The sequence below is a fragment of the Heloderma suspectum genome, chromosome 17 (genome assembly GCF_057233095.1).
Source record: "Heloderma suspectum isolate Gila_16-S chromosome 17, 16-S_ref, whole genome shotgun sequence".
Taxonomy (NCBI): Eukaryota; Metazoa; Chordata; class Lepidosauria; order Squamata; family Helodermatidae; genus Heloderma; species Heloderma suspectum.
Genome location: NC_139474.1, coordinates 2338687 through 2360457, shown reverse-complemented (window position 1 = coordinate 2360457; position 21771 = coordinate 2338687). Strand labels below are relative to the sequence as shown.

General features: G+C 52.0%; 2 protein-coding genes across 3 annotated transcripts; one reads left to right on the top strand and one right to left on the bottom strand.

The window, feature by feature from the left end:
- Positions 1-53: 53 nt before the first annotated feature.
- TSTD1 (thiosulfate sulfurtransferase like domain containing 1) lies at positions 54-7636 on the bottom strand. Of its 2 annotated transcripts, XM_084823978.1 has the most exons (4): positions 7444-7636; positions 6532-6654; positions 4353-4515; positions 54-2685 (listed from the first exon to the last, which is right to left on the bottom strand). In XM_084823978.1, the coding sequence occupies exons 1-4, from the start codon at positions 7622-7624 to the stop codon at positions 2631-2633; spliced, it is 522 nt and encodes a 173-aa protein (XP_084680104.1). In that variant the 5' UTR covers positions 7625-7636; the 3' UTR covers positions 54-2630. The 2 variants fall into 2 exon arrangements, with proteins under 2 accessions (XP_084680104.1, XP_084680105.1); XM_084823979.1 differs by lacking the exon at positions 4353-4515 and having other exon boundaries at positions 73-2537.
- Positions 7637-11241: 3605 nt separating this feature from the next.
- Positions 11242-21734, top strand: LOC146334189 (uncharacterized). Its single transcript, XM_084824490.1, has 8 exons — positions 11242-11374; positions 12488-12762; positions 13672-13705; positions 14606-14766; positions 16737-16941; positions 18275-18430; positions 19105-19227; positions 20541-21734. Exons 1-8 carry the CDS (start codon positions 11242-11244, stop codon positions 21008-21010), a joined length of 1557 nt encoding a protein of 518 aa, XP_084680616.1. The 3' UTR covers positions 21011-21734.
- The last annotated feature ends 37 nt before the right edge of the window (positions 21735-21771 follow it).

Here is a 21771-nt window from a genome sequence, read left to right as displayed (position 1 = left end):
GGACCCATGGGCACATGTGGGAAACTGCTGTGGGCACCACCCCAAAACGGCTCCCATGGTGGATGTGGCTGGTCACATCATTTATTTATTCATTACATTTCTATAGCCCCCGATAGCCGAAGCTCTCTGGCCGGTTCACAGCAGTTAAAGCCACAAAGTATGGAATAAGAGCAGCATTAATTATAGAAGCCTCAAGCGACAGCATAAAGGTACAATCTCTTCTAGCAGCAATGCAGAGATTCAAAATACGGTAACAGATTTAAAACAGCAATGTTAGAAGACTAGAACGCTCAGATGCTAGGAAAATGAAAAGGCCTTCACCTGGCACCTGAAAGGCCTTCACCTGGTGACATCACGGCTGCCATGGGGGCCTGGCAAGCCAAAAGTGACCTAAGGAGCGGAGGGAGAAATAGGCGAGAGGGAGGGGGAAAAGCAAGGCAGAGGCTACAGAAAGAGCTAGGGCAGAGGCACGGAAGGGAGAGAAGTGGCAAGGAAAGGGGCTGGGGGAGAGAAAGCAAGGCTAGAGATGGAGCGGGGGGCGGGAGCGCCAAGGGGAAAGGCCTGCGTGTGCAGAACAAGTGGGCCAGGCCAGGAAGCAGCTCCTTCCTTCTCTTCCTGGCAACTGATCTGGGCAGGTTCTGGAAGAGGAAGGAGAACTTAGCACCCTAATGTTTTTCAAGGCGCCAAAACAGATTTTTGGAGTGGGGACCTTCATGGGCTTCGTCGGAGGTCCCAGCGGGTGCTACGCTGCCCCCGCCCCCGTGCGATGTGTTGACCCGAGAAGGAATTTCCATGCTGTCTTTTTTGTAGGGTGGGAAGAACTCTGTATAATCCTGGCATGCCATATTCCCTCTTTTTTAAAAAAAGCCCCACTGAGTTCAACGGGGCCTCCTCCCAGGGTTGCAGCCTGAGTTGACCGTTTCATGGAGCAGCCCCCGTCCCCAAGGTCTCTTTTCTGGTTAGCCCCTAAGCATTGCTCTCAATAAACCAACCTCCCCCCCTCCAGATGTGTTGAACTACAGTTCTCACCATCTCTGACCAGCATGAGCATTTGGCCCTGCTGGTTGGGGATGATGGAAGTTGTAGTCCAACTGAGATATGGCACCATTCTTGCAACTGCATGCATAGTGTTTAAACTAAATGCAGGTGGCAGGAGGCACACTCTCCAGATGAAAATGCTGCCGGGGAGAGCCCTAACTCCCTGCCCCAGCCCCCAAACCTACCTGCATTAGGGAGAAAGCTCCAGGACTCCCTCATGGCCTATTGCAACTGCAGCTGCTCCCCCCACCCTACCTTTTGTTGTTGTTGTTCAACATCCAACCTGATGAAGAATACTGAATAACTTGAAAGCTTGCTATTTGGGGAGATGATCATTGATCTTAATAAAAGATATTGATCTTAATAAAAGATATTGCCCTACTCTAGATTTTGAAATAAATAAATAGAAAAGGATTTACTGACCTCTGGTGGCCTCTGGGTTCAAGTCTCAGCCTCTCCAGTTAAAAGGGACTCAAGTAACAGGTGGCAGGGAAGACTTTAGGGAACAACTACCAGGAAAAATAGGCAACTTTGAGCTAGAAGGACCAAAAGGCCTGACTCAATATGAGACTGCTCCAATGGAAAAAATAGACCAATACAGATAGGGACTGGTTTTCCCCAATAGTTGAAGGTGACGTGAAAGAGAATATCCACTGCTTCTGGCATGTAGACATCCAACCTTTGTTTTGCGTAAAACGTTTAGCAGGTTTTTGTATTGCTCCCAAAACCCCAACCACTGATAAAAAGCCTGCCGGATGCAAAAAGGAACAATTGTTTTTATGAGTACGCTCTTGAGAGCCAAAACCTCTCCCAACCCACTTTTAGCTCTTGTCTCTGGCTGGAGGAGATTCAAGCCTCAAGAAGACCACAGAGCGAGAAAGTTGCAGCTAAATCTAACTCCAGTGGAATTTGGGATGTGTGTGGAGCCATTCTATGTGACAGGTTTATGCTTGTGAGGGAGGGCGAAACCATCCCTAGTCTATACCGCTTTGCACATAAACAGGCCTGAGCCACTACTCAATTGGCGTAGTGCCTCTCAACCATTGCGACTCTCTCGTCTACTTTTAAAACATATCCCCTTTCTAGAAGGAATCCCCCAAAACACAATACAGAAAGCTTATTGAAGGATTTTTAAGTCCAAAAGAAGAAAACAAAGAGAAACCGGTTGTAAAAAACACAGCAGCCACATAATCCCCTAAGCCCACATGCCAAATTCTGTTTTTGGATTGTTGATATCTTTTAAGATCTGCGAATAAATAAGAAAGCTATAAAGCCAATTGATGAGGTGTCCTGGTGACTGCAGCCCATGGAGGGTGCATGACAGCATCACATCTTTGACTGGAGATGCCTCGTCCTGAAAACACCTACTTTTGATTTCTTGAAAAGGAGCACATGGGAGCAGAACCAGTCCAGATGATCTCCAGCTCTAAGGAGGCTTTGCAGCTCAGCCAAGAGGGCCAACAAAATTACCGGCATCCCATTTTTTGGCATGAAGAAAACTGAAAAAGAAGCAAACAACAGACTGGTCTTCAGGGTGAGACAAGCCTTCCCAGAGACTCAGGTCTGCCTGAGCCTAGATTCCTCTCCATGTGTCACTGCCCTTCTTTCTCAGACCACTCCTTGTATCCTCCAGAGTAATTGCGAGCCCTGGGGAGACAACAGAAACAACACAGAAGTGACAGTCCGGTCAAAATAGAGAATCAGGCCAATCTGTGATCAAAAGTAAACAGTAAGTATCACAGTCAGGCAATACTTTTATTAGGACCAACCAAAATTCCACAAACTCTTGCAAGCTTTTGCAGTTTAGATAGGCCCAGTCTCAAAATGGGAGATTTGCCATCTGACTGAATTAGCCTGGGTGAAACACACAGAGAAGAAGTGCAGAGAAACATGACAGTCCTTCTACTAAAAAAACCAGAGATTAATTTTAGGTAAAAAATTTTACCTGTACTAGGTAAAAAGGTCATAACTCCTGGCCATTTTGGACTTGGTTTCTTCCCCTATGCCCTGGTTTTTTGCCTAATGAGGAGCCCTGGGGAACTCAAAAGCATGCATGATTTTCTGGAACTTTGGTTAGTCCTTTATTAGGACCAATAAAGATACTGCCCAGCTGTGGCCCAACTTTTGCATTTTTTCTCTTTCTCATGGACCAACACAGCTACCTTTGTTTTTCCAGTAAATACCACATTTGTTTAAGCATCACTTTGTGAGAAATGTTATTTAAAAGTTCTCAAAGCATCCAGTACATTAAAGCTTTCGGGATGAGGGACTCCTGGAGTTGGGGTGACCAGAGAAGCTCGCAGCCCATTCCAGGTGAGACAAGAACCCCCAGCCCTCAAGGACATTGTCTTAACATGTGGTCTGTTGAAACACATGTTCCCTGGGGACAAACAGCACCCCTCCTACGGGCAAGCTGCAGCGTAGCATGCCGAAAATGGTCTGCCACTGTCCTTGCAGAAGTGCTATTCTCAAAGCTCTTAAAGCCAGGATGGGCAGCTGCAATAGCGCTGTGGTTTGCCAACAGGACAGTGCAGCGCCATCGTGCGGCACCACTTACACACACCAGCCTTCTGCAGAGAAGAGAAGAATGAGGAGAGAGACACGCCTTGTAGCTATGCTAGTGTTTTTCTATAGAAATACGGTGCAGCTCTACGGAGGCTGCCCTCTGAACTGGGTGGTGAGATTGCAAAAAGCTGCCATATTACCTTATTCCTTTATTTATTTGATTTGTACCCTGCTTTTCCACCAAGAAAATGGTGCTCGAAGTGGCTAACAATCATAGGAACTGAAAAATTAGTTTTTCCAAAGTTCGAAATTGGTTAAAGCAATAAAACAAATAGATTAAAAATACAATTAAAATGCACAACGATAACAGAATGAAAACAGCACCCAGCCGAACAGATCTGCTGACACGCCAAAGGCCTGCTTAGTTGCCTGCTATCATTATTATTCATTACATTCCGACACCGCCCCATAGCCGAAGCTCTCTCGGCGGTTTACAAAAACTAAAACCATTAATATACATTATAAACCTTACATACATCAGCAGAAGGACAGCAGAGGGGGAGCCAACCTGAACTCCCTTGGAAGGGAATTCTAGAACCTGGGAAGAGCCACCATGAAGGCCCTTTTTCGCGTCCCCACAAAACATACCTCTGAAGTTGGTGGTCCCAAAAGGAAAGCCTTTACCTTAATCCTGGACCACAGAGAAAGGAGTCCTGGCAGAGAAGGGAGCACCTCCTCCCCCCCGCCCCCAGAGCCCTGCTTTGCCACCTCATGGCAAAGGACCCACCCCATGGCAGAGACAGGCTTACTTGGCATAGCCCAGTGACATCGCCGTTTCGGTGGCCCGGGCCCCTCGGACGCCCATCTGACAGTAGAAAACCACGTTCTTTTCTCCCACCTGGGGCTTGCCCACTCCATACTTCATCTTGAACGCCTCTGGGTGCATCCTGAAAGCCTCCGCCACCTCGGCCGCTGCATGAAAGGGAGACATCGGCCAGCTGCCTGTGCCGAGCAACCACGCCTCCGGGCGGCCTGGGCTCAAAGGCAGGCACCTGCTGCTTGGGGAATGCCCAGAAGCCACGTCAGCACTGGGAGGAGCGGGGCCCATCCACGCCGCTCCTGTCTGCACTGTAGGCACATCACGCTGGAGGGCAGCTGGGGCTGAGAGGCAGACGGCGTACTAGCAGCCTCCCCCAACCTGGAGCCCTTCAGAGGCGTGGAGTTGCGACCCCCATCATTCCCGGCCGGCGTGGCTGGGAATGACGGGAGCTCTTGTCCCAACACATCTGGACGGCACTGGGCTGGGGAAGGCTGATACACTGCGATGCTGCCAGGTAATTTTAAACCCAGGGCTGAATCGTCTTCGGGCACAATAGCTGGCTGAGGAATGCTGGGAGCTGTAGGACTCTTTCCTGTCTAAACATGCATAGGATGGCTCCCTTATTCCCCAAACCCAGACAGCCCCGTTCTGTTATTTCAGTTGTGAAGCACCGGCATTTCACCTGTTCTCTCCCACCACTGCCATGCATGCTTTGCAACTACTGTGTTCCTGATACGTCAGAGCAGAAAACCTAAGCAAAAATTGTGTGCCAACCCCAATCGGAAAGAAATACTCAGAGCGCGTGCACTTGTGCACTTTCTGCCCTGATGCTAAACGCATTTACTTGGGCATAAGCAGCATTTGTTCTAGAAAAGGAGTATGTATGTAGTCCATACACACACACACGTGTGTATGTGTATAGCTACACATGTGTGTGTGTGTATATGACACTATCATCCTTTTCTACAACAAAGTGCTGCTTATGCACCAGTAAATATGTTTTACTTGGACACAGACGCAAACTTCATAAAAGCAACCTTGGACAGCAGAAGCAAACTTCATTTTATTCCTGGAGTCATGGTGGTACCTTGATGTATCATCATATCATCATCATCGGAAAATAATAAAATGAGCACCTGCCACTGTTTCCATACCCAGCAAGCTGCCCCTTAAATGGGTGCCACAGTGAGCAGCAGCGGTCCCCCTGGGCCTCAGCCCACTCACACCAGCCTAGGTGCTGACGGTGGCCTGTTTGCTTCTGCTTCCCTGATCACCGGGCTCTCTCTGGATGGTCATTCGGGGGCCCTCTGGGCTGCAGACTTCAGCCCTGAAGTCCCACCCTTGCTGCATCACTCGCTGTGTAACAGGCCATCAAAACAGAGAATCTATTTCTTCTCCCAGGTCTAAAACTGGAGACCATCACAGAACCTATTTCACTCATGGAACTACATAAGCTGAGACTGGACAAGCAAACTTACGTTCTTACTCAAGAAGATCCCAGGCTGATCAGACCTAAGGTCTACCCATCTCCCAGGTTTGCCAGCCTTTGGGGGCCGATGGCCACATTTAGAATGCTGAGACAGTGTCATGCACGCAGGGCATCAAGGCAGCGCATAGTTAATGGAATTGCTACACATACTGATGGCCACCAATTTGGATGGCTTTAAAAGGGTGTTAGACAAATTTCTGGAGAAGGCTATCAATGGCCACTAGTCCTGATGGCTGTATGCTACCTCCACTATCAGAGGCAGCATGCCTATGTGCACCAGTTGCTGGGGAACATGGGTGGGATGGTGCTGTTGCACTCCTGTCCTGCTTGTGGGTTTCCTGTGGGCAGCTGGTTGGCCACTGTGTGAACAGAACGCTGGACTAGACGGACCCTTGGTCTGATCCAGCGGGGCTGTTCTTATGTTCTCCACAAATCTCAGAGATCCCCTTTTAACCGAAGCCAACAGTCATCACCATATCCTGTGGCAGCAAGTTAATTACACATCATGTGAAGAAGTCCTTTCATTTGTCTTTGCTGAATCTACCACTCATCCATTTTCTGGGAGGTGTGGGATGTGACCCTTACTCCTAGGAAATGCATTGTCAAACTCTGGGACTTGTACACAACTTTGCATCAAAGTTTATATCAAAACACACACACTGCAGTGCCCCAATCTCACCTGGAATATGAATGGAGTTGGCAATGCGCCCACTGGCTACTTCTTCAGGAGACCGCACATCAAAAATCCAGGCCTTCCCTCCTATGACCAGCTTCTTCATGTCCTCGTAGGAAATGGCGTTTACTTTAAAGAAAGAAAGAAAGAAAAAAGAAACGAACTCAACTTTTTTATCACTTTTCTCCTACCTCCAGGTTATTGTTTTTACAGTGAGAGGAGTGGGTCCTTTTTTAAGCTGCTCTTGCCTCACACCTCTGTGGGTTGAGAGTCTTGGACCGAGCACAGAAACAAACCAGAAAGAAGCCAGGGTTTTGGGTTCAGACATAACGACAAACCACCGTGAAAGCGAGCCAGGATTCGTAAACCAGCTTCAAACCATGGCTTCAAATTGGGATTTGTTGCCAAAAAAATATCATGATTTGTTGCCTGGTGTGGTGTTCAAGCAAAAACATAATTAGGTTAAACAATTCCTGGCTTAGCATCATGTGCAAACCAGGGGATCAACCCTATCTGGAAACTATCCCCGTCCACCTTCTAAATCAGCTAGGAGAGAGTGGAGAAATTTTCCACACACAAAAATTCCAGAGGGATATAGCCATGTGCGTCTGCAAGAGCAAACCCACAAGAGAGAGTCTTATGGCAACTGAGCAACTAACAGACTGATGGACGATGCAAACCAAGACCTGTTTAGTTCAAAGTGAATCCTACTGTGAGTGGGGCAGGATAAACATGCATGGGATTGCACTGTTATCCTCAGTTGACCAATGATTGAGAGAGAGAGAGAGAGAGAGAGAGAGAGGCTCCACCCCCGGTGTGCCAGGCAGCCCCCCTGATCTCATGGTCTCAGGAGGTGGGCGAGCTCTGCAGTCCCACCCTGCAAGCGGAGCCAGTACCACCAGCGTGCAGCGCTCTTACCTTCAGCCGAGCCTCCCAGGACCAGGGCGCCCTTCCCACGGGCAACGAACCGCAGGGGGGCTCCAGGGGGCCCACCCAGGAACCTCTGCAGGGCTTTCATTGCCACGGGCACCAGCTTCCGTGTTCTCCCTAGAAGGGCGCCCAGCTCCCATAGGTTGCGCTGCTGGTCACAGTCTCTCATGCGCAGCTCACTGGCACTGTTCCAACCTGCTACGGAATGAGCCGTGAGTGGTGCCTCCAGATGTGGAGGATGACAACTCCCAGGATCGCCCAGAATTCTGGGAGTTGTAGTCCAACTCATCTGGAGGGCACCAGATCTGTCAGAGTAGACCATCATCCCCAGCCAGCATGACTGCCTTAGGGCTTAACCCCAGAAGAAGGTTGCCAACTTTTTCCTCCTGTCCTGCTCTGGTGCTCTTGATGCACGGAAATGTAGCAGCAGCAGTTTCCCCCGCCATTTTATCTCCGTTCCTCACCAGCTACATTTCTGCGTGTGGGGAGGCTGCCATCAAGAGGCGCAGGCGCAGGGCCAGCGACGGGAAGTGGCGACCGCTGGCCGTGGGGAGAAGCGAGGGCATCGCAGAAGGGCTTGACGATCGTTTGCCTGCCCGGGGGCCTTCAAAGGAGACCCCTCGTCCCTTCGGCCTGCATTGCCCGCGTAACTCCTGTGCTGTTGAAGCGCCCCCTGGGACGCAGCAGCGGAGCTCCCTCCGGTCATGCGGATGGGCGGGGAGAAACTTCGCCTGTTGCATTTCTGCCTGTCCGCCTGCTTCCAAGGCACAGAAACAGGCGGGGCAGCTGCAGAAGACGGCTGCTGCAGCGACGCCGCTTCGAGCCTGCCCAGCGAAGGGGCGCGGAAAGGCAGCAGCGCTTCTGCACGTGTGAACCGTCCGAAGAAGGGGAACGAGAGACACCCAACCCCTGCACGGGTTGGTGACCTGCGGCGGGCATTGAGCCACGATCCCTGGGACGCGGGGGACGCGCTCCGCTTATCCGCACCCCGCGAGGAACAGCCGTTTCGGTGTCAAGCCAGTCTGCCTTTTAACCACGCGTCAGAATGCGCTGCTAACGCCTCTCCTGGGCTGAGAATCTTCCATTCCAGGCTCGGGGGCGGGTGTGTGTGTGCACGTCTGAATACCTACCCCATCTCAAAGCTTCCCTGCGTGTAGAAAACTAACATATCCGGGAGAGTACTCCTCACAGCGTTTCCCCTGACATGCTGCTTTTCTGTGTGCAGGGAGTCGGTGTATCTGAGCTTCCAAACGTGCAACACAGACCCACCCCACAGGCTAAGATGCAGCACTTGGTTTTGCTGAATGTATAAACTGGCCCTTAGCCCCTGAGAGTGTTCGGCAAGGGTTGGCAGAGGGGTGGGAAGTTCTAAACCCAAGGAGGGCTCTTGTACCTTTAATGCTTTTTAAAAATAACAACGACGACGACCAATGTTCTTTTTGTGCTCGATAACTAAATAAAGGCATGGGTTGTTTCAACACCTCCTCCACCGAGAGGAGGTGGAATGCGGAAAGCAGGGAGGAAAATTAGTCTGAGAACTTGGCACTGTTGTGAGAAGTAGGTAAGACATCTTATTGGGTTTGTATTTGGGGTCTTGCATATTAAAAAATATATGTCATGGGCTGTCACCCGAGGGAGCTTAAAGAACAAAGAAAAACTGTGTTGAAGGGGGAATTCCACCAACTTCAGCCTCTCCTTTAACTGCAGGTGAAACCCTGCAGCCAGAGAAAATCCTCTTTTTCCATTTTTTAATTGTGAGTTTTAACAAAACAAATAAAAAACAAACAAACAAAAATTAAAAACATAACATATTCTAAAATCCTCAGTTTCAAATATTACAATAGGAAGAAGAAGAAGAAGAGAATAGGTTACACATAAACTTCAGTCAAAGCAGACCAGATAGCCAAATATAAGTCCATTGGCAAGTTACGCCTTGAGTACCACTCTCTCAAGCGTTGTTAAGCCTTCAGTCCATTGCATTATAGGCGGTGGGCTCTTGTCCTTCCAGCATCGTAATATCAGTCTTTTAGCAACCAAATGGGTGCGAAGAATCCATTCACCGTGTGTTACACTCCCAAGAGCAGGTAAGTAATTTAAGAGAACGTTTACAACAGTAAATGCAGTTAATGCTTCTCTTCTTCATATGTTTTGGAAATGCCCAACAGTCGCTTCCCTTCGGGAGGAAGTTGTTACACGGATACATTTTGTACCGGAGAAAATTTTCCCTTGGATGCAACTTGTACTCAGAAGCTGGGGAGCTTTCTCCCAGGTAAATATACACAGGATTGCAGTGAACGCAGGCACTCGTGGAGGGGATGGAGCTGGCAACCCCAGCTACATCAACCTGCTTTCAGTTATGAATTAAATTTTTTAGTAAAAAGAAAACAGAGTCTTGTGGCACCTGAAAGTCTGTAAGGGTGCAATCCTGTGCATGTTTAGACAGAGAAAAGGCCTACAACTTCCAGCATGGTTGCACCTTAAGAGATATACTGCAGCAGAAGGTTTGGGAGATTAGAGCCCAATTCCTCTAGTATATCCTCAGACTGGCATTTTATATATTTTATCATCTCAGATAATCCTTTTTATATAGTGTATGCCATAATGAATGTCTTAGTCCTTCAGGTGCCACCGAAAATGGTGCATCTTTCAGGTAAAAGTCTTTGTTGTTTTTGCTGCAGACCATCTCCCACTCCCTCTGGAAGCGTTATCCATCACCGCCGTCATCATCATTGCTATTATTATTATGCTGTTAGCAGTGCACACACTTCCTTCACACAGTAACCTCAGCAAAGTGGTGGCTCCCTGCCCCAAGGACCTTACAGTCTCAATATCTGGCAGCAGAAGAGGCGGCTGAGAGAGCAGCGAAGCCAACCAGGATTTGTGCCTCCTGCCAAACCAGAGGGGGTGAATGAAGGGCAGAGGGAGGCGACTGAAGAACTCGGAGGGGGTGGGGGCCAGGGGAGGAGAGGGTGTTGCTGGGCTTCATCCCGGAGAAAGCCGCCTCCTGGATGTGTTGGTGGGCTGAGCGGACCCCTGCTCAGCCGTGAGCCCAGCCAAGATGAGGAGGCTCCTGCACTGGCCCGAGGGTCTCCCCGGGGTCTTGTGGATGCTCCTTGGCTGTGTGACAGGTACCACCAGGGGACAGGGGTGGTGCAAAGGAGGAATGCCAGGGGGAGGAGTGAACGGACAGGGGCTTCGATGGGAGAGGCAAGCAAAGGGGGCTCAGCCCATAGGAGTTTGAACTCTCATTTGCTCTTGGTCAGTCTGTCCGTCTGCATGTTTGCTTTGAGGGGGGAAAGATGACAGGACCCAGGTGAGCCTCTCCGGCTCTCCGGATGTCATATTTTAAAATGTTAAGCAAGCGGCAGGGAGGTCTGGATCAGGTCACTGTGCTGGGGGGCCTTGACCCCACGGAAACCGCACTCCCCCATGCCGTTATTAGCTGCAGAGTCGGGGCAAGAGCCCCCGCCATGGCTACTCGCAGCTAGGGGGGGCATTGTTTCTGCTGGGGAAACAGCATACAGGGAGAGGGTTAGAAATCCTATGGCTGCCTCTGGGCTGCCTCCATCTCTCCCCCCATGCCGTCTCATCGCAGGAGTCTCTGCTACTTCATCCCTGGGGCTGGGGCGCCATCAACGTGGCTGTGCATCAACTAGGGCTGGAGGGGCAAGAGGGATTCGACCAGGGAGACTCTCTCAGGATGCAAGAGGGGCGAAATGGACCGGTGGGCAATTCAGGGCAGAGAAAAGAAAGGCGTTCTCCATGCAAGGAGCTCACTGCCGGAAGATGCACAGGGGGGCGGCCGGGAGCTTAGTGGGCTTTGAGAAAGTACCTAAGGGAACGTCCCCTCCAGTATGTGCCTGCTCAGACTGCCAGGTCATCTTCGGAGGACCTCCTTCAGGTGCCCCCGCCCCTTTAGGTGAGGGGCCTTCTCAGTGGTGGTGCCGTTCATAGAATGACCTCCCCAAGGGGACTCACCTGGCACCTGCATTGTTACCTTTTTCTCCCAGGTATTTTAGAAACTTGTTTTATAGATTTTATGGCTTTTTAATGTTTACTTATATTTGCTTATATTATACTTATATACTTTATATTTTCTTACACTTTTTACATTTGCTTATACTTTTAAATATTTGCTTCTATTGTGCTGTTTGTCATTTTAATATTGTATTTCATTCTTTTAACTATTGGTAATCCACCCAGAGAAGGCCTGTTTGTGGGTGGACTAAAAATATAAGAGAGAGAGAGAGAGAGAGAGAGAGAGAGAGAGAGAGAGAGAGAGAGAAAGAAAGAAAGAAAGAAAGAAAGAAAGAAAGAAAGAAAGAAAGGCGATTCATGGAGGATGGGTCTGTAGCAGCCAACCTGGTGCCCTCCAGATGTGGTGGACTACAGCTCCCATTATCCCCAGCCAGCAGAGTACTGGTCTGGAAGGACACTTTTGTCTAATGCAGCAAAGGCATTTCATTCTTATAGCCCCTGTGATTGATTTAGGCTGCAATTCTAAATACACGTAGCTCTGTGGAGTAAGCCCCATGGAACTCAATAGGACTTCCTTATGGGTAAAAACGTACGATCAGATTGCGCTACTGTAATTCTATGCTAGAATTGTGGGGGACTGAAGCTGCCCCAGGAGAGAAGTCCCAGTGGCTCTTTGGACTAACTGTTTCTACCTGCATCTCTGGATTGATGCTAGGTTTTATTCTGGTTATATTGCTATATTGTGATTTTAATGCTTTAATGTTTTATATTGTTTTACTGTGTACTTTTGGGTTTTAATTTTTGTGAACTGCCCAGAGAGCTTTGGCTATTGGGTGGTATAGAAATGAAATTAAATGAATAAATCTCAGCACCAAGTACAGGGCCGCCACGCCATCCCCACCATCTCTCAGATGTGGGACGCTGCTGGATCCTCCTCAATTATCACCAATTACCGTGAGGAGCTGTCACTGTTCCTTGCGCTCCAATTAATTGCCTGGCATGGGAATCCACCGGAGCGACCGTTCCCACTCAGCGCGGTGCCTTTGCTCTTCAGCGCGGGGAGAGGAGAGGAGCCGACCAGGCCCTCCACAGCCTCATTGTTCCAAACAGTCTCTCTCTGCCCAGCCCCAGGCCCGGCTGCTCAGCGCACAGGCTTTTGGAGAAAGAGTTAACAGGACAAGAGCTGAGTTTCACTGCTCATTTAGCCCCCGGCTCCCTTTTGCCACATCTTTGGAGTGGTCTGGACATTCTTCCCACGAAAAGCTGTTGACCCACAGGAAAAATCAATCGGGGTCACAGCAGCCAACAGTGGGCAGAATCCAAGCCAATGTGGGTGGAGTTCGCAGCACTGCAGAACAGTTTCTCTCCGTCTCACCTCATCCGTTCTTTACCTCCGTCCGTCCGTCCGTCCGTCTGTCCGTCTCTCTCTCTCTCTCTCTCTCTCTCTCTCTCTCTCTCTCTCATGCACACACACACAGCAGGAGAGGAGGCAATTCACAGTCTCCAGTGTCCAGAGAGCTGGGTGGCTCTGGGGCCACATTAAACCCTTGGCTGAGGGCTGCACCTGGGACCTCGCCCATCCACAGGTGTTGGACTCATCAACAGTAAATCCGTCTTCGTGAAAGAGCAGAACCAATTAGCATTACGCAGGATAGGCATGAACCTTCAGTGAAAAGAAAAGTGCATCTACCAAGCAAAAGTGGCCCAAAATCAGTTAAAGCATAACTGATCTGTGGTAAGCAATTGTCTTGCAAGACCTGGGCCTTCGAGGATCATCAGAAGTGGCCTTTGAGGACCAGACCAAGCCCCCCCCCACTTTTTTGCAAGGGTCCCAAACAACCCGCAGGCATGAAATAGCCCTGCAGCAGTTAGCCAGCAGTCCCCCAGGGGGTTGTAGTACAAGGCGTCTCCACAACAGTGTTTTGTTGTGTGTTGGGAACTCCCTGAATGCAGTTTCTTGCAAGGCATTTACATGACATTATCCCCCTCCCGTTGTTGGTCTGGACTTTCCCCCTGCCTTTCCTGTACTATCCCACGACGGGGAAAATGCAGTATTTCCCGCGCCCACAGGATGATAGTGCCAGCCTCAGCCCGTGTAGTTGTGCGACGACGGAAGTGAGTGCTTTTCCAGGGAGTGCGGTTTGGATGACGACAGCAGTGACGTGACAGGTTGAGAGTGTCGCCCTAGTGCGCCTGCGCCCTTCCTGCTCCACGTTACTTGTTATTGTTTGCTGGCAGAGCGGCGACACGGTGGAGCGGCATGACGAAGAATGTCAGGAACCCAGAAATCTCTTCTTTCACACATGTCACGTCCCAAATAGTGTTTAAAACAGATTTTGTATATTTCTATCCCTACCCTCTTTAGCCGTGGGGGGAACACAAGAGGCCACAAATCAAGGAAACACACAATATCAGTGCAAATACTCTTATTTATTTAAATTATGTTAGCCCTTCTCTCCAGCTGCAAAGCTCCCAGAGCAGCTTACAATCTTTTGTAAGCTGCTCTGGGATCCTTGCTTGGGTGTGCCAATCTCCACGAAGCAACCGGTGATCAGCGAGGGGAGGGAAAGGGCAGGGCAAGGAGAGGTGCCACAGAGTGTGGGCCGCCATAAATCCGGAGCATGTAAGGGATTGTCTCGGAACATGACTGGTTCTTATGAGACGCACCCCCCTTCCGTGGAATGAGAAAAAGCGGAGCGGAGAGAGGTCAAAGAAGTCTGCATAAAGAACCCTGTGCTTGAACACTAACCAGAAAGGGCGGTACTGTGGTGGGATGAAGCAGTTGTGGAGAGTCGCCCATAGCTTCTGCCCAGCCCTGCTATAGGCAAAGGCAAAGTGATGGCTTGAACATTCACCAACATGGGATAAGCTCAGTCGTAGATTTGCATAAAACATGCACACGCTGATTTATATGTGTAGGTACAAATTTAGCAATAGCTTCAGTACATGAAATAGAAATGCAATACCCCTCCCCACAGTGGAGGAGGCTGTGCCCTTGGCGTGATAGACTTTTGCTGAACAGCATGAGCTGGGCCTTGTTCCACGCTTAGTCCAGCATTCTTTGCAAGGAGCCGAGCTGCCCGCCGGCAGGGGGCACGAGGGCGGGCGGGGGGCGTGCTGGTAGCGGAGCAGCCCTGGCACTCATAATGTGCTCTCTTTTCCCCTCTCCCAGGCTCAGGGGCCGTGAAGGTGTCGGTGACAGCTGATCGCGTCCAGTTGGTACAGGGAGGGAGCGCCCTTTTGCCCTGCTCCTTCCACACCACAGCCCCCTTGAACCGCCTCAACATCATCTGGACTGTCACCCCGTCCTCGGAGCCCCTCCACCCACAGCAAGTGAGTGCAAGCAGCCATCTCCTCCCTTGTGACCCTTCCAGCCTGAAACTCAGGACTAGCACCTTTAATGTTTTATTTCAAAGCACGTTGAGAAGTAATAGGTCCTAAGGTCCCACTGGCCACAGGGATTCCTTGGGCCTGTTCCGGGCTCCTTGGAATATTAGGATTCTATTTCCCATTATGCATGAGGAGAGGCAGAATGGTATGGTTAGAGCAGGGGTGGGAAAACTTTGGCCCTCAGATGCTGCTGGACTCCAACTCCCATCACCCCAAACCAGCATGGCCAAGGACTATGGGAGTTGGAGTCCAGCAGCCAGAGGGCCACAGGTTTCCAACCCCTGGGCCAGCATGTTGGATGAAGAGGGAAGAGCTGGGTGCAATTCCCTGTGCAGCCATGATGCTCGTAGGGTATCTTGGGTCAATCACCTTCTCTCAGCCTGACCTGCTGCACAGGGTTGTTGTGAGGATAAGATGCGGGAATGGGGGAAGCTCTGCGTACAGCCTTGAGCTCCTTGTGGAAAGTAGAGCTGTGCAGGGACCCCCCGACCTGCTTTGGAGGCCGATTCAGAGCTTCTAAATCAGCCGCGATCTGCCTTGGCTAAAGCTGGGCCGACCCGCTCCGTACTCCAGGTCCGGACAGCCGAATCCCACCCCGCCCCTCACACACACAAGCCCCCTGCTCCTTACCTGGACCCGTGGAGAGTGCCTGCAGCCTTCGGCCTCTTCAAGGGAGTCACCATTTTCTTTTGAAATGGCAACTCTTCTTCTTCCATAAATTAAACCTTATGCAAATAGCAGCCATAAGGCCGTCGCATACGTAAAATTGCAGGCATAAATGGCCCATTTATGCCTGTAATAGTATGCACATGACAGCTTTACAGCCACCATTTGCATAAGATTGAATATCCGGAAGAGGAAGCGTTGAAAATGGCGACTCCCTCGAAGAGGCTGATGGCTGCTCCAGGCAAGGAGCAGGGGACTCGTGCGCCTGAGTGGGCGGCTGTCCGGATTGGGCCAAAGCACCCTGAAGCACTTCAGATCAGAGTCTTCGGAGTGCTTCAGCCGGTTCCTGACCCTCCTCAGATTCGGGCCGAAGCGCCCCACTTTGGTTCGGGATTCGGATCCGGAACGGAAGCAGTGCACAGCCCTAGTGGTGAGGTGGGTAAACATGATATGAGTCCGAGATGCCCTTAATGGCAGGGAAGGTCCCACAGAATCATCCAGAGAAGGGGGCGGCGGGCAGGGATCAACCCCAGCGCCACACTCTCCCCCAGCTTCCTCGAGTGGTGAGGCGTTCCAGGCCCTGGGCTGACCAGGTTCGCCGTTTGGTGGAGGAGAAGGTGCTGGAGGCTTTGGGTGGTTTCGAAACCTTTGGTTTATCTATAAGCACGCAAAGTGGAGAGCGAGGAGAGGCGAGCCGCCCGCGCACTGAGGCCAGGGACACCTTCACAGGGAGCGTTGATCCTGCGATTGAGGGGGCTCCTTCACAGAAGTCCGCTCATTGATGGAATCAGGTTTCTCTTAGGGACGCGAGTCGCGCTCCACTTCAGCAAGTGTGCAGGAGCACTGGCGTGTATTAGCGCAAGTGCGAATTTGCACAAATCCCACCCCCAACGTGAAACAGTCTGCTAGTCCACAGAATCCGTGCAACCCGTAAAAAGCCCTCCTGCTGTGGAATCCGAGGCCGGCTTCATCGAGTCCTGAACTCATCTGAATCCGTTGGCTGATTTCTCTGACATCGCCAGTTGCAGGTGGAGCGCTTCGGCTCTTGGGCAGTATAAAAATGAACTAAATGAACAAAATCTCTAGCGGCCGCTGACCGACAGCCACTGCATCTCTTGCCGAAAACTGCATCCAAACGTGCACAGAGGCTGGACGATGGGAAATCTCTAGCTCACACGGATGCCCTAAGAGCCGAGGGAGCCCTGGCTTCAGCCCTCTGTCTCACCGGGGCTTCCTCTGCTCCTCAGGTCCTCGCGTACGAGCAGGGCGAGGTGGTGGAGAGCAGGTCCCGCTACACCGGGCGGGCGGGCTTTGCTTTCTCGCCGACCGAGAGCGCCAGCATCGTCCTGAACAGCACGCGCAGCTCGGACAGCGGCAGTTATCGATGCAGCGTGACGAACCCGCCGGACGCTGCGGTGCCCAACATCGGGGTCGTCCGTCTGGCTGTGCTTGGTATGTTCACTTCCCCACTGAGTCCTCCGCTCCCCCCAGCAGTGCAGGCGTCTCAGATGTGGGAAAGCACCGCCTATGTGGACGTGAGATGGTAGCCAGAGGTTGCACCGAGACCCCGACTCTGATCTCAGCTCAGTACATCCGAGGACTCTTATATTACGCAAGTGAGCAAGAACACAAGGGACACAGCACCGTGGGTCCTGCTGAATGCTAAACATGGGGTGAGAGGCAGGAGGGAGTGTGTGCAACAAGTGTCCCTCTGTACTAGGGACAGACCCTGTGTACCGGTACTGCCACTGTCCTGGAGTCTTTTGTGCCCGCGTTTGGCTTCTGGGGGATGCTGTGCTAACATTTTGCCGGCGCGACATGCTCGAGCGCCACACGCACAACCACCCAGGGTCGGGTTGTTTAGCTCCACCCAGCTGCAGCAGGTGCAGTCAGGGAGCGAGCACCAGCACACTTACTCCCACTTTGCTCACAGCCCAGGGTTTTTTTTCTAAAAAAAACAACACCCCTGGGTTATTGCAACATGCGAACTGGGTGTTAAGAGTGTTACAAGCATCTCCCCATTTTCGTCTGTGAAATGATGGAAAGTAGGAGGATGCTACTTTGCCCTCCCCCCTTCTCTGATGTTTTAAGCCAGTTCCATCCCCAGCTGGACTCTGAAAGCAGGGATAAGCCTAGCTTGGGCAAGGATGATGGGATCACAGGAAATTGACAGATGCAGGAGGGGTTAAAGATCCCTCCCTCCTGTGATTCCCCCCACCCCAAGTGCTCTTCTACAGCATTATTTTAGCAAATATGGGGTGGGAAACAGGCATTTGCTGAGACAATTCATAGTTCCAGCCTAAAAGCAAAAATCCATTCAGATTTTCCCCATACCATACAAGATGGTTAAAACAGAGATCTAAAACTGCACGCCTATGCATACTTACTCAGAAGTAACTTAAGTGTCATGAATGCAGTAGGACTTGCTTTTGTGTGCCGTTTAGGAGCAAGCTGCAAATCTTTATTCCTACCTGCTCATTTGTAAATTGGGCTGCAATCTTATGCATGTTTAGAGAGAGAAAAGTCCTACAACTCCCAGCATCCCCCAGCCAGCATTTTTTTTTCTGTCTAAATATGCATAGGATAGCACCCTTAATGTACCTGCAGAGGGTGCAATGAGCTCTTGCAAAGGACTATTTTGATTTAGCAGCTCAGCTCTTGCAAAGCTTATGTTACCAGTAAACACTGTCCAGGCAGCAGGTATTTGGAAAGTGGTTTTATATTTGTGGGGGCAAGAAGTGGCATTGGTAGGTCTGGATTAGATTTGTTATTCTATGTCCCGCAGTACCGCCATCTAGTCCGAGGTGCTCCAGCAAGGGCGACAGGGAAGAAGGGGGCAACCTCCAGTTCTCGTGTGCCGTAGATGAAGGGATGCCCAGACCCACTGTCACCTGGGAGAAGGTCCCACCTGGTGCTCAACCATTGGTGATGAGCTATGAAGGTAACAAGAATCAGGGAGAGGCGATATTTAGCCTGAGATGGTTGGTGAAGACGGATGTAAATGTGATGCCAGCCACATGGGTAGCAATTGCATGAATGGGTTTGTTTGTCCTGATCAAACAAGGTGATCCCAAGGTGATCAGCAGGCACAGCCCCCCCCCCCCCAATCTGGACCAGGACCTTGGCAAGGAGGTTGGGTGGCTTTAACCCTTTAACAGCAGCTTTCCCACAATGGCCTCTCAAATGCCTCAGCGACTTTTCAGGCTGGGAGGACATGAAGGAAACAAGCCCCTCGATGTTTACTCCCTGTCCGCCTGCCTGTCCGCCTACAAACACGCACACCACCGTTCAGAGTTAACGTGCCTGTGAACATGGATAACAACTGCATCTTATGCCATCTCCGGTAAGTGTTCTGTCTCATTTTGGAGAATTTCTTAATAAGACTTGGTGTAGGGCAGCGACTGAAAATGCAATGCTTTCTTGCAATGATTTCCTACATTAACTGGGGTTGGACGTCTAAATGGCCTTGAAACAGCCTTCAAACTCTGTTTCTGGTGTCCATCTGCCAACACTTGGCAGATTGTGATAAGAGAGGGAGAGAGAGAAAAGATACCCTGGAGCCTAAGCTCTGCTTTCTCCTTTGGTTCTCACCCGCTGCTGTCCCTCGCCGGGCAGATGACCGCCGGACCCTTCTGACCTTGCGCAACCTGACCGCAGCTGCCTCTGGCCTGTACCGCTGCACAGCCTCCAACATGCTGGGGTCCCTCTCCTGCGCCCTGGAGCTGCGGGTTCAGGGCCGTGAGTATCGTTGGCTGGAGGGAGGTTCCTGCCAGTTTATCGTTTTGTTTCAATGCTTTTTAGGCTGCTTTTAGTAGTGGAACATTTGATTCTCAACTGATACCACTCACAGAATAATCTGCAAGTTCAGGATATTCACATGAGAAAGCTGTATCAGGATTGCACCACTTTACACTGCAGCGATAAGAGTAGGGCATGTATATGTCTTTTTTAAAAATGTTCACATGTTAGAGGTCCATTCCTGCTTAGTCCTTTGCCTCTTAATGCGCTAGTTTTCTACATACAGGGTGGTTAGGTGTTATTTTTGTTTTAAATTAGACTTGCTTTTTAAAAGCATTTAAATGTGCTGTCCCACTATTGTAGTCAGACGTGGCCCAGTCCGTACAAGGACTGTTTTGAATGCACTCATCAGAAAAGATCTGCAGAGCCTTCCTTGACTTCCCACATGCAGAGACATACTAAGTCACGGGGCGTAAAAGTAGCAAGTCTTTCAGCTTTCCCCAACTGGGTGTCTTGCAGATGTGTGGGACTGCAACTCCCATCATGCCCAGTCGCCATGGCCATGCAGGCTGGGAATATGGGAGTTGCTGTCCCACACATCTGAATGGCACACATCTGGAAGACCACCCCAATTCTGCCGTTTTATACTCAGTACTTATAACCCGTCTTTTCAAGCTCTCAGCGGCCACCTCGCCACCATGAAAGTGCCGCTAGGTGACCTGGCAAAAGCCAGAGCTTACGTTTCCAAGACTGAGCCAAGGGCGCCCCCCACCCCGGCTAAAAGCCCAGACCTGGAAGTAAGAAGTGCCTCTGAGCTTATGCAAAGGGCCTTTCCTTCCACCCTGAATATCCACCACTGGCAGGAGGGAGTAGATTCCTTGCAGCCACTAAGCCAGGGTACCTCTCTTTTTAAAAGTTCAGTCATTGGGTTGGAATTGTTCAGCTTTACTTGTCACAAAGAAAAAGCTAGCCTATATTAGATGTGGAGAAGACCGTATTTGGGCAGTTCACGAGGGGCTGGAAAAGCTGCACCAGGCAACCCTGCCCCCATCCTCCTTTGCATCTGCTCCTACTAATATCTGGCACCACAATGAAGAGACCAAGGCATGCCTCAGGAAGTCCCCGGTCCAAATTCTGTAGCTGCCTTAGACGAGCCTCACTCTTCCGGTTGTTGTCTATCTGCAATATAGGGGTAGTAACGGCGTATCTTGAGGTGTTCCAGTAAGATGATGGACGTGAAGTGCTCCGAACCCTCTGAAGTGTTTCCACCAGGGGGAGACGAGCTAATGAGGCCCCCCGTGCTGGCTATCCAGTCCCGGGCCCCGGAAACCACGGGCCGCTCCAGATTCCCTCCGCTGCACATCATGAAACTCCACCGTCCTCCTTGGTACCCGGACACCTTCCTGGAGTCGGCCGCTGCACGATGCCTCCCCGCCAGCTCTCGCTAATCCCCCTTTGCTGCTGTGTTCCAGCCCCGCATCGGACCGCCCCGCTTGTGGCGGGGATCCCCCTCACGCTCAGCCTGGGTCTGGCGCAGCTCACGCTCTTGGCGCTGGCGCTGGCGCTGCGGCCGCGTCACCACGGCGCGGGCAAGCGGGCAGCAGAGGGCGGCTCCCGCGAGGAGGAGAGGCGCCCGGCGGGAGGGCTTCCGCCGCACCGCCGCGGGCTCCTCGCGTGCCAAAGCGGGCCCAGCGCGTCTCCCCCCTTGCGCGGGTCAACACCGCCTGTCCCGGCCCCTCGCGGTCGGAGCTTTGGAAATCGCCACAACGCTGCTAAGCGCTGACGCTGAGGGGGGACTCGCCAAGAGCTGCCGGCGAGCGGGGCAGACAAGCCGCGGCCACACGGCCGCGGCGCAGGCCTCGCTCCGGGGGAGCCCGGCTGAGGGGCGCCGGAGGGAAGTCCGCCCAGGGGCCGCCTCGCGGCGGGGCTGGGAGCTCCGGCCGCTGCTCCCCCGGCTGTGCCGTGGGCTGGAGAAGGGCCCGTGGGGGCGGCTCTGGAGCCGCTGGAGCCGGGGCCCGCGCATGTCGGGGATACGCCTGCAGCACGGGGTAGGCAAGCGCCTCTGGCGCCCTGGGGCTGGCAGACTTACCCCCAGCCCAGCCCTTGCGCCCGCCTTGTGGGCCCAGCCCAGGGAAAGGGGCCCCCGCCTTGTGCCCTGGCTGTTCCCGCACCGGCGATTCGCCCTCTCCCGCCCACCGCCGCGGCGCCAGGGCAGATCTTTCCCGGAGGACAAGCGGAATGCCCGAACTCTCGAAGCCCAGCCATTGCGCAACGCGCCTTTAGCCCTTGAGGCCGGCGCCGCCGGGGAGGGGGAGGGGGCATGCGCAGCCGCCCACAGCGGAGGGAGGGGGCGGCTAAAGCCCCCCGCTGACCTCGGCGGGCGCCGCTGCTTCCGTGCCGCCGTGCGTGGCGCAGGAGCCGCAGCACCGATGCGCGGCGGGGAAGAGCGCGGCGGGGCAGGCGGGGGCCCGCTGCTCCAGGCCTTTCCGGCTGCAGCCCCCGCCTTCCACGGGGCCCGCTCTTAGCACAAGGGCGCGACCCCGG